This window comes from Falco cherrug, chromosome Z (genome assembly GCF_023634085.1).
Source record: "Falco cherrug isolate bFalChe1 chromosome Z, bFalChe1.pri, whole genome shotgun sequence".
NCBI lineage: Eukaryota > Metazoa > Chordata > Aves > Falconiformes > Falconidae > Falco > Falco cherrug.
This window is the reverse complement of record NC_073720.1, coordinates 68378156-68391128: the sequence shown is the minus strand read 5'-3', so window position 1 is coordinate 68391128 and position 12973 is coordinate 68378156. Positions and strand designations below refer to the sequence as shown.

General features: G+C 36.3%; 1 protein-coding gene across 1 annotated transcript in view; it reads right to left on the bottom strand.

Annotated features, from left to right (window-relative positions):
* The window catches only part of MCCC2 (methylcrotonyl-CoA carboxylase subunit 2), a 37386-nt gene that overhangs the window by 11589 nt on the left and 12824 nt on the right, over positions 1–12973 (bottom strand). The window contains exons 7-10 of the mRNA XM_055698961.1: positions 9783–9896; positions 3157–3221; positions 2112–2211; positions 1078–1173 (exon numbers count right to left, since the gene is read on the bottom strand). Coding sequence (XP_055554936.1) covers positions 1078–1173; positions 2112–2211; positions 3157–3221; positions 9783–9896 — 375 coding nt within the window. The remainder of the gene's footprint in view (positions 1–1077; positions 1174–2111; positions 2212–3156; positions 3222–9782; positions 9897–12973) is intronic.

Below are 12973 nucleotides of genomic sequence, written 5' to 3'. Positions count from 1 at the left end.
ACCACACTAACATACAACTTAAATACTTTCCAGAGAACATCAAGCAGCCTACCATATAAATAGTCTGGATGTCAGGGAAAGCTTATTTACTTTTTTAAGTATGATTTATCTACATGTTTACAAAAAATCTAACTTCTAACCAAACAGTTTAAATTATGCAGGAACAAAGTTTTCCTGATTAGTTACATTTCAAAGAAAAACTGCTAGCTCTGGTTATATTAAACATTAATCAACAGACTCACAATCATAAAGAGAAAAACAGTAAGTTTATTTTCAGCTTTGCTTAAGTTTGTGACGTACAAAAATAAAGATCTGTTCTGAGGTTTCTCTGAGATGCAAAGGAGCCATTTCATATAAATATAGATTCATTGCTAGCAAGACATTTGCCAGAAAATACTTACTTCAACTTTAAAAGAAACAAAACCAAGGTATTACAACTTTCAAGGGTGCAATGTGAGACTCAATAATAAGTGTTCATCTTTTCTTCCCTTGATGCAAAGCAAATCCTAATAATTTCTGACAAAGTATTTAAAGAAAGGCACACACTAAGACTTTTTCTAAAATAAATACTTGGTTGGTAGTGAAAAAGGCTGAAGATGGGATCTACGCAAAGTATGAGAAAAGCTCTGGTTGTGGCTGAAGGTACCAAGGCAAATAATTACACTAGACCTGCAGTAAAGTACAGTAAGTTTCCATATGTGGTTGGAAGACCACTGAATTGTTTGGGGTGTTATACTCCATAAATCTTTAAATAAAGCTATCATGTCACTCAGCAAGTCTGTAAAATGCTTTGCAGCACAAAGTCCTGGCAGTTTTTTCAGAATATTATCAATCTCTCATCCTTCTTAGAAGTATAACCAAAAAGCACTTTATTTCAACATGCCATAGCCATTGTAATGGATCTGCTGAACAAAAATACAAAAAATACGTTAAAAGATTTTATGAAATGTAAATATTCTCTATATACCCCAAATCAGATTGCTGTAGACAAATTATAATGACATAAAAAGTGATTTCCTGCAAGAAAACTGATTGCATGTATGTATAGGCATGTGGATCTTGCATTTACATTCATACCTCTTTGACATCAAAGTTTCTTTTTAGCTGGTCACCGACTATTCCATATATTTCATCAGCAGGAAACAAAGGCTCTTCTGATGGTTCTATAGCCACCTGAAGCAATTAAAGAAAATAATTTACACAGCAAAGGAATTATTAGTACACATTATGACTTAAAAAAATAAACAACAATTAATTTGCCAACTGCTTTGAAAACAGTCTCCTCTTCAACCACCACAACAAAAGCCTGTATTGGCTTGTTCTCATTTTGCACAAAGGTTAAGTTTCTCAGACTGGTAGTTTTGAAGACTGGTAATACTTTCTCACTTACTTACTGCTATCTTTGTTTCTACTCCTGCATATACCTCCATATGTACTCCACATTTTTTCCATGCTATTAAAAATAAAGCATGTCCTCCATTTGCTTTCCTCTGTGCCCTATTAGGCACATAGTATTCTGAAAAAATAATGAAAATTTTTGCCACACAACTGAAAACAAAATCTTGCATTCCTTCAGCTGCTGAGCTTTAATCTTCAACCTTTCATGTCTCCTGCCAAAATAAGTTAAGGCAATTCCTCCTCCATATGCTATCCATCTTGTTTTCTACAAGGAATTTTTAAATCAATACAATGACATGATTTAGGTCTATTCCCTCAGTTTTATACCTTTCATTAATAATCATCAAAAATGTGTATTCAAAAAAGATGCTTTAGTAGGTATCTAATTTTTAGTCCAGAGGAATGATCACGTGGGCTTAAAATCAAATCAAGCACCTTGCAGGACTAGGTTAATCTTTAAGTGCAGTTCTGTGATTCTGAAGCACTGTTCTAGTTGCTTCACTCATGCATGTAATCCTAGTAATTTTATTGGGAATAATGCACCAGTTAATGTAATTGCAGAACTGAACCATTAGAGAAATCTTTCAAGACAAGAACCATAACTTCCATTTTTAAAGTGTCTAAAGTCAGAGACAAAAAATGTTGTATAAATCAGGCGAAGAAAAGCATTCCTAACTTCAACAATGCAGTGTTTTCAGATTCTATACACTTACGTCTACTTTCTTTTGGAGATTTAAACTTCTTACAACTTTCCTTGCTAGATGAAGTGCATGATTGTCATCCAAAGCATAATGATCTGTTACACCAGATTTTCTGTATATAAATAACAACAGTTATGTACAATATGAAGACTTTAAAAAAAAATTGACAGTGAAAATTTGAGATTTAAATTTTTTTAAGACTTTAAGCTTTATATTTATCTTTAAAATACAGATGCTACAATACAGCTTTCCATGATTCGTTATGAAATTATTTTCAAAATAAAACCCATGCCTGAACTGTTCTTTGAAGCAGTACATTAAAGTTATCAGACATGACATAAAACAGTAACTGTAGCAAGTAAAAGAATCTAGATGACAATATAAAAGATGACAATTATTGTTCAAATAAAAATCAAAATTTGTTTGAAATTATAAATAAAACTTCTGTTTACGAAAATGTTTTGAACTGGCCTTAAAAATAATTTATTCACATCAGTAAACTGAGTTAAAAATTATGCATTTATTGCACTGTAATATCTAACATTTTACAGTAATACCTGAATTTGTTACTATTCATTTTAGAACTAGAAAGTGCAGAGTTCTTTGTTTTGATAACAAGTATTCTCTTACAAAAAAAAAAAAAGCTATTTTGATCTTATTTGTAGTAAGTTCTAATGGACAGTATGAAAGATACAATCTGCAAAATACATTATCCTTCTCAATGTGCATTCTTCTATGAACACTCAGTATGAAACACTATAGAAAAGTCCTCCATATTATGCATGATGCTGCAGTACATTTGACACAAAAGTATTTTAAAGTATTAAATGAAGGAAACAAGTTCCTAACTAGAGTAGCATAAGGTAACTATGCTAGTCTAACAATAAAGCGATTCATCAAGCACCAGATTAAGTATATAGAAAACCTTAATTTTCAAAATCTAAATGGAGTTTAAAAAAATACTTATAATACATATATTAAATAAATAAAATAAAATACACCCTACTAAAGTCTAAAGGATAGAATAAATGAACTCTGGGAAAAAAATTCTTTAAACCTGCAGTGAAGATCTGCCCCTCCAAGATCCTCTGCTGATACCTCTTCACCAGTTGCTGCTTTAACCTACCGCAGGAAAAGGAAAATAAGCTTTAGAGTTGACACTTGTCTTGCATTAATATATATACTGGCTTAGTTATAGCAGTAAGAGAGATCTTTGCAAAATGTTTCTTCATGAATAATATTTCATTGGTTACTCTCCCGCAGAGCATTTAAATGTGATGACACAGAAACTTGTCAAAAGTACTTAATTTCTCTGACTTGTATCCTTCTACTAGCATTAATATATAGGCTTAATTGAGAAAGATTCTCCAATAACTGTTGTATTTATTGCTGTGTCCATTATTAGTGTGCATTTACGTACACATTCTTTAGATTTATGCATTTTCACAAAAAAAATTTTAGCACGTAGCAAGTATTTCAAACATATGTTCCTGCATTGCTTCTAACAATACATCAGTTGAAACTCAGCACTCTTCAACATTGCCTTCTTTACACAAATTCTTATTCTGTGAATTCTTAGTTTTTAAAATATTAACTATAAAACAATCACTAGAAGTTTTTATTTTATAAATCTTTCATTAAACACACAGTAATTTAGTATGAACAGTTTTCTTTAACAAAGCATATTAGTGGCATAAAACTGTTCAGATCAAGTATGATATGTCCATAAAAATACCTGGAATGCATAATTCTAAATCCTCTTAACTGTCAGATCTTACACCTGACAAGATAATTTGAGAGTGAGTAAACTCCGTCCTAAAACAAAGCAGTATCATTTACTGCATGGTAAAAAAACCAACCATAACTTCTTGATGCACTTCCAGTCTACTGTAACTACTTTGGAAAAGGATTCCTTGCAAGATGGTGAAACCATTATTCATCATGGATGGAGATTACAGAGGTAGTGCAAGAGGCAAGCGAAGAGACAACTAGCATCACCTCCAAAAGAGATTTCAGTTTCCAAGCTCCATGTCTAAAACCAAAGCACACTAAATATGTAAATACATAACACACATGCTTCGAAACTGTCAAGTTTGTAAAATTATAGATATTTCTTTACTAATAGGATTTTTGCTTTTAAATTGAACAGCTACCCATTTAATACAAAGGTGTGGCATTCCAATACTAATTAACGAAAAGTTTCTGTCAGAGACTAATTAACTTGAGCCTTCATTGAACAACAAACAGAAGAACATACTTCTAAGTAAAATTAGGAAAAAATTATTCACCAAAAGGGTTGAAAGCATTGGAACAGGCTGCCAAAGGAATTGGCTGAGTCACCATCCTTGGAGGCACTTAAAGGACATGTAGGTGTGCCACTTAGGACATGGTTTAGTGGTGGACTTGGGTGTTAGGTTTAAAATTGGACTCAATGATCCTAAGGTTCTTTTCCACCCTAAAAAATGCTATGATTTTACTCTTATGATTCTACGGAATAATTCCACACATCTCTCTTTACACATCTGACACAGTATGCAGTTATAACGTACTGTGATTCTGTGATTACTGCAAAACTTTTAACAAATCTGAATACAGCACTGGTTCCTATTAGCACAGGAATCCAGACACTCATTCTAATAAACTTTACAAAAAAGGATTTTTCCCTCTTTCACAGAGCTGAAGTTTTTATTCTTCAAATCACAAGATCAGAGTTGTGGGGTCTGTCAGCCACCCTGGGAGACTGTCTAGTTTAAAAACAAAGCAGGGTCAAGCAGAGGAGGTTGCTCATGACCGTGTACAGTTGAGTTTTGAGTATCTCCAACGATGAAGACTCCACAACCTGCCTGGACCACTGGGTTTGGCATGACCACTCTTGCAATAAAGAAGTGTCTTCTTCCATCTAAACAGAATTTCCTATACTTCAGTTTGTGCCCTGCAGCGTCTTGACCTGTCACTGGGTGCTAGTAAGACATCTGGCTCTACTGTCTTTACTCCCCCTGCAAGGTATTCATACACATGGGACAGATTCCCCCTGAGCCATCTCTTCACCAGGCTGAACAGTCCCAGCTCTCTTAGCCTCTCCTCATATCACAGATACTCCAGTTCCTTCAACATCTTCATGGACCTTCACTGACTCACTTGAGTATGTCCACATTCTTCTTGGTCTGGACAGCCCATACCTGGACCTAGCACCTCAAATGTGTGTTATGAGGGCTTAGTAGATGGGAAGGATCACCACCCTTGACCTGCTGGAAACAGTCTCCCTAATGCATGCCCAGGATGTTGCTGGCTGCCTTTGCTGCAAGGGTACATTGCTGGGTCATGTTCAGCTTGGGTTTCCACTGGGACCTAGAGTGCCTTTTCTGCATCTTCCCAACTGGTTGGTCCCCAGCCTGTTCTGGTGCCCAGGGTTATTCCTTCCAAGGAGCATTTGCCTGCTGTATTTAACTTCCAAAGGTTCCATTCAGCCCCTCTCTCCAGCCCGCTGAGGTCCCTCTGAAAGGCCCAATCATCTGCTCCATTAACCACTCCTCACAGGTTTTTATCATCTGCAGATTTGCTGACAATGAACTTCGGACCACTGCCAAGGTCATCAGTGAAAATATTATACAGTATTTGTCCCAGTACTGACATCTGGGATACACCACTAATGACTAGCCTCCAGCTTGAGCTGAGCAGTTCGGCCAGTTCTCAGACCACCTCACTGCCCATTTACCCAGTTCGTACTTCATCAGTTTGTGAAGGATGTTATGGAAGATGGTGTTAAAAGCCTTGTCAAAAATCAACATAAACAACATCTACTGCTCTCTGCTTCCACTGAATCAGTCATCCCAGCACAGAGTGCTATCAGTTTGGTCAGGCCATGATTTCCGTGCTGACCACTCACAGTCACCTTCTTGTCTGTAGTGTTTTTGGAAATAGCTTCCAGGATTATTTGCTCCATCACCTTCCCAGGTACTACAGTGCAGTAGAGCATTCTACTGCATTCTAACAGACTGCAAGTAGAGCCTTGACAAGATATGTGGGCATTTTCAAGGAAACCTCTGTTCAAGCTACTTCAGCTAGCAATCACCAGGATAAATGAATACAGACTTTGGATAAAATGTGCATTTCCCACAACAGATGAGGCAGTCGTGTAGCTCAGTCCCCAGAACATAAATATACATGACTTTGACAAACCTATCCCTTTTTACCAGGCTTTCCTTCACTACTGAGCACAGAGAATACCAAATTTTCCCTGGGGAAGAAGAATTGGAAGTCTCTGAAATGGGATGGAAAAGCCCACAGGTCAACACGCCACGCTGAGCTACCAAGCAGTACTGCCAGTGGTGAGCATACAGATTTCGCAGCTTGGGGGAGTGCAGAAGAAAGGCCTTACGTATTACTACTACTGTGACACTTCTGTTACTATTGACATTTATCTGTTCATGAAGTCACTACTCCTCACCTTTCTGAAAAGAAGACCAAGGAAACTTGCACTTCAGATTTTGGACTGTAACTGCACTTCACTTTTTCTTTTACCATACACATCCCAAAACTAATTATAACTAACAACAGGGATTTTCTTTTGCTTCCTTAGGATGCTTTGGATTGGATTTTATCATTCACCTACCTAAACAATTTTTTTCATACTGGACAGACATTTTTGGGAACAGAGCAACACAATAATGGCTACAATATCTGCTACAACATGGAATGTAAGTTTCTATGGGAGTCTGAAGTAATTTTGATGTTTAGAGAAAGGCAAGTAAAATATTTTCAGTGAGAATATGAAAAGCTCTACTGAACAGAAAAGCTGACAGGTAGTGATATCAAAGTTTGATCTATACTCACAAAGATAGGGATCGTTACATCTGCAGGTTGCTAAGGAACAAATTAAATTGAAGGAGAGTTGTGACATCTTCCTCTGGAAGTGGTGAAAAGTTTTCATCCTTTGGACCTTCACAACCTCCTTGCAGTCACTGGCTTCCCTAGCCAAGTCTTCCCTTGGAGACCTGACTTAGGCCATCTTTTTCCAGCTGCCTACCCTGGCGATACTCTCTTGCACTACGTCTCCAATTATATACACGTGTGACCTAAATTCCCTTGTGATATTAATGATTACTGCCCTTTCAATACAAGAAAGTCTGGTTCCCTTTTTTTCAGCTTCCTAATGAGCTTCCTGGGTAGCATGGGGTATTAGCTGTCTTATTTTGTACCTGCTTAATGCTGGAGCTTGAAAGAAACTGTTTCTGAGCAAGCTCTCCAGAACACATTACTCAGTGCATCCAAGGGTTCTCCCAGAGTCTGATGAAACTTTCCAGCTCTAACAGCTCCAAGCAGAATCACGCAGAGTGCAGAGCACTCCCCAGCACTCTAGCCAATGGAAATGCCATGTCAGAAGAGCTGAATTTGCTCAGGCCTTTCAGATTTACTAGCTGAGCTTCTGCAAAAAATTACTCTGAACCTGAGCAAGCCCCAGAGGCGGTACTGCCACTTTAAGTGTCACTGGTTCTAAGCTAATAAACTCTGCTGGACCTGGAAGGGGTTTGTACTTAAGACAGCTCAGGTGTTCCTGCAACCAGGGCAATTATTTGTAACACAATAAGCAAGCTAATAACAGTCTGATGGAAAAGTTCATTTCTTTCATTGTGCTGATTTCCTTCCCAATAAAAAGATGTATGAATCACCAAATGTTACTCACTCAACTAATATTATTCTCAACTAATATCTTTATTCATATTTAAGGCACTTTTCACCAAGAAACTCCTAATATCTAAATGACAGTGATACATTTACAGAAAAATTGCTTAATTTTAAGGGAGGATTTGTCTTTGTTCACCTATAAACAACAAGCTGAAAGAAACTAACACAAGAAAAAAAGGGACAGAGACCTAGGTAAGATGTTTAAAACAATTACTGCCAAAGAAATTCCAACAAAGAAATTGTAGAATTCTAAATTCTAATGAGAAGTTAATAAATTAATGTTCAAAGACATAGCTGCTATAAATTACTTCATCTGCTTTTGCTGATTACTTTGTTCTTCTTGCCAGCCTGGAAAGCCTCCACTGAAACAATGAGATACTTCAAGTTAAATGCTTATTTTATTATGGTAGACAACAAAGTATCCTTGTCTTACAGCTGTGTGTCCCCTGCTGCTGCTTTTGGTATGCCAGCTACATTTTAAATTTATTTAAGATGTTCTGGAATAGTAATTAGCCTTTACCAGCCACAGAAAAGTATGTCTGCCTAAATGATAAGACTTTTTTTTTTTTTTAAGCTGCTCAAGAATTTTAAATCAACCTATACAATGAATTTTGGAATCAAAAAGGGTATAAAATGCTAAATCTACCTTCAGCATGAAGATGACACAGTGGGGAAAAAAAACACCCTAAAGTAAAGGAAAAGACCGAAATGCAAAAACATACTGTGGAAATGAGAGCAGTGCTATACATGTCAACACAAAATGACATCACAGGGTAGGTTCTTTTATGTATGCTTTTAAGGAAATTAACACATTCATGGCTTAGCAACTGGTCAACAAAAAAAATTTCTGTCAGTGGTTGTCTTCCCATAGCTTATGGGACCTCCTAAATTTTCCCAGAATCTTAAGTGGTGAAAAGAAGTGGCTTCCAGCAGACTTCACCTCCTCCATTACTACAGGAATTGAGCAGAGCAGTATGTTCATTAACAATGCTGTTACAAAGTGATTTCTCCATTTAGGCCTGCCCAGGTTGGAAGGACTTTTTGAGGGACATTTGATTTGTACTTGACTTTGTCACAGGAAGCTCGCCTAAAGTTCCCAAAAGACTACAACCAAAACAGAGCCAACATGCTGTCTCAGACCAGTTTGTTCAATGAGACAAATATTTGACTGTTTCAAAAAAAGCAAGTCAGACTTCACCGAGACTAGAACAACTGTGCTGGATGCTGCTCTAGCACTAACATAACATTTACTACTGGAAATTCCTTTCTTCTCATAAATCTTGTGGTTAAGTAAAATTATCCTTGTCAGCAAAGATTATTATTTGTATCAGTATAGAACTGAGCCTACAGGAGAACATACACTGGTACATCTGTTTCTAAAAAAATAAACCCTACTCAAGGACTCCCTTTCCTGTTGGAGCCACACTACTGTTAATTTTAAAGCTATTTTATGCTGCAATACTTTGCACAATCACAAATTCCACTATGAGTTCCACAATAAGGCAAGTTTTAATTCACAGGAATTCTTCAGGTCAGTTTTCTTAGAAAAAAAATCCTTACTAAGAAAGTAAGGAAATGATGACAAACTCCATCATCAGTGTGTCTCCTTTGTCTGTAAACTGCCATAAAACATAGCAGATTGTCTGAAGTTCTCTTATCTTGACTCTGAGATATAATACACATGCTTGTAATTTATGTCTTGTCAAACCTAGAGGCTACATAATTGAATACGGAAAGCATTTTTATCATCCAAAATGTGCACAGCAATCTAAAAGCAGTGCTATAACGACATTTGAATGAAGTCTGATTTATATGTACACTTCTAAAAGAAAAAGATTAATTTAGGATATAAACATTCAGATATACTTTAAAAATGTAGATTAGTTTGCATTTAATCTACAGAATATCTGGAAATATCTCACAAAGAAAGATCTCAATAGTTTAATCTGTACAATTGTCAGCAGCACACTTTGTTACTAGAAACTTCTGTATTCTTACCAGTGGTGGCCCTCCCAGGAATATTGTTCCCTGTTTGCCAACAATAATACTTTCATCAGCCATTGCAGGTACATATGCTCCTCCTGCTGTACACGATCCCATTACTACTGCTATCTATTGGGAAAACAAAAATCACAAATTAATGAATTGTCCAACGCTTCAAAATAGCTAGTGCTCACACTACTATTACATATTGTACTGATTTTAATACAGGTTCCAGGACAGCACAGCAAGATTATTTTTGACTGACAGAACAAACTTCTTATTTATGTTTTTGCTTTTCTTAAAAAAAAATGGGGAATCTCTAGTTTTCCACAGTCTCTCTATGATCTTCAGGCTAGCTTGCAGGAAAATTCATATATGAAGTACCATGAGCTATGTATGTGAAACATTTGAAAAGGTGCATGTTCTACCATGGAATTTGTTTTTACTGATGAACGGTAAAAGGTTGAAACCTACAGGTTGCTCCCATTATTTGTGCTTGTCAGAGCATCAGTTGTTGCTTATGGGCATAATTTCACCAATGTTAACATTCTTTGAAGAAAATCCTTCTCATCTACTAGTATGTAACTTCAGTTCTCCAATGCATCAACCAATTAACTCTGCATCTTCAAGGTGTGTTGAGTATCTCAATGTTATAGGCTTTAGCATGAATAATCTCTGCTTCATCCTTTTGCCTAATTTTGAGGTGAACATCTACACAATGAACACTTTCCACCAGTAATATTTTGGTGACAATTTTACAAAACTGACTTGACCCCAGATATGAAGCAGTATATGATCATGAAAATGAAGTTTCTCTCTTCTCCTTCAGGGGAGCTCCTCCAAAGACAGTTTCAGAACAGCTTGTAAAGCAGAACAAATTGAATACTCTCACGGAAAAGACAGACAAAAAGAAACACTTTCTTTCACAGTCACACAACAATAATGTTATTTTGTGTTAACTTTGTTTGGAAGTATTTCTAAAGCAACATCAAGCAGTGTTCTGTGTTAAATGATAATTTAATGTTTGCTCTTAAAAGAAAACAGCACACAGAAATAAAACTTTCATATCTTATTACCTGTATCTAAAGCAGGAGTAGATGAACTATGTCAAACTGCTACCACCAAATCAAACAGCTTTTTCACCATATTATTTTCAGTATTTTAAACTATATTCAGTCACATTTCATCATAAGTATTTCTGTTGTGCATTTAATAAATACCTCCTGATAAATACGAAGATAACATAAGCCTCTAGAAATGGGAAAAAGTTCATTCATTTGAGTTTTCCCCCAGAATTTTTGGTTTTCTTCCCTACTCTTAATTTTGCTGTGCATTATGCTGAAAAATGTGCCTGCATTTAAACTTTAACTCGGGTATTACTTTTTCCAATAGATAAATTGGAAAATGTATATATTGGAAAAAATAGAATCTGCTTGTCAAATAGCACAGCTTTGAATTCCCAACTAATGTGCTACTTCCTGACTTCATTCTTTGAATTACTGCATAGGAAATTACTTAAGAGCAGAATAAAAATCAACAGTTCTAAATGCACATACAGTATTTCATACCCACTGATCAACTTCCCATTGTATCCATGCAGCGTGTGAGTGAGAGCAAGCTTAGGAACCTGCTAATGAGAAGCTAATCACACCTTTCTGATTCACAGCCATACAGACATCATCACAATTTAAAGCTACATTAGGAGTATAACAGATTAGTCACAGGAAAAAGTGGAGGGGGAAATTAAAAGGCCCATAGGCAACGGGGTTGGGGTGGGCTGGGGAAGCAAGCACTGTAAGGGCAAAATTGAAAAGGGCTGATGAACTGATGAAACAGACCTTCAGGTAGGCCACAATAAAGAAGTGCAGGTAGAAAACTAACAAAACCCAGATCACCAGGTCAGAAGAATTAACCAGAATGGAAATCAGAGGGAGCATAATTTCCTTACACCATTTCCTAATGAAACACCCACTCACACAGGGAAGATGATTCTAGCTACCACAATATGGTAGCAGAGAATCAATACCAGCTTTACAAGTGTTAATAGTGCCTTTTTGGAATGAAATGAAGGATAGAACCATCTCCCAAACAAAATCCACCCACATTACGTCCTTTACATGAAACATTTCTCCCAGCCTTCCATAAATATTTTAAGGAAGTTAAACTTTCATCAGAATCATACCAAACAAAAATGTGTTTCAGCAAAAGGTAAATCTTTCCTACATTTAGTTTTTATTGTATAGGAGTACAGCGCTACTCTTAATATAACACTATAAGGTAATCAAAATAAAAACAAATTCAATTTTATAAGGAACTCTACAAAATACCTTAAGGTTGTTTCAAGATATTCAGGAAAATGCCAGCATGACTTTAGGGCCAGGCATTTCTAGAAAGGTCCTGCCTAACATCAGTACTTTGAGCCCTGCTAACATATTAATCTTTAACAAAAAATCTAAAAGTCACTACTCCCATATCAGATAATGATTAGTCCCCAGCATAAATAAGATTTACCAAACTTCTCCTAAAAACTTAACTTGGTAAAACAGCCCTGTGACTGTCTTCTTTGACATTTGCTGTTCCACAAAAGTGCCAGGACGAATTTAATTCACACATATAAATCTAAAGTACAATCTAGACCTATCAGTGATTCTGCAGAATGGCCAGCTTGTAAACTGTCTTTTCTCCTAAATATTTTTGTTCTAACTGAACAGTGCTTTTCTTCTGAAGACCTAGCTGATCACTACAATTGCTCCACTTTTATTGTTAGAAAGAAGAGAACTGCAGAATTTAAATTATGTCAGGCTTTCCAAAGAGATTTAGTGCATTGTTGGAATCTTCAGCCTTGGATTTCTCTGAGGAAAAGGATTTCAGGTAGAGGAAAAGATGGTTGAAGATCTGAAGTCTGACTTAGTTCCAAAATGCCAAAAAGGTGTCAAAGTAACATATGTAGTTCCTCAGAAATCAGGCAAAGCCAACGTCTGCCATGTAAGGAGTTGTCAGATGAGATACTGTATCTTTGACTGGTGCATCTACTTCACACTGAAAGGAACTATTAGCTTCTACTTCCTCCTTTTGGACTAGGAGAGTCAAACAAGCACAGATTCTCACAGAGAACAAATGAAAATGGTGCCAGCCCAACTATGCCTCTCAATGACAGGTGTTGGTAAGAATGAAAAAAATAAAGTCCTATTTCCACTTTACATCAA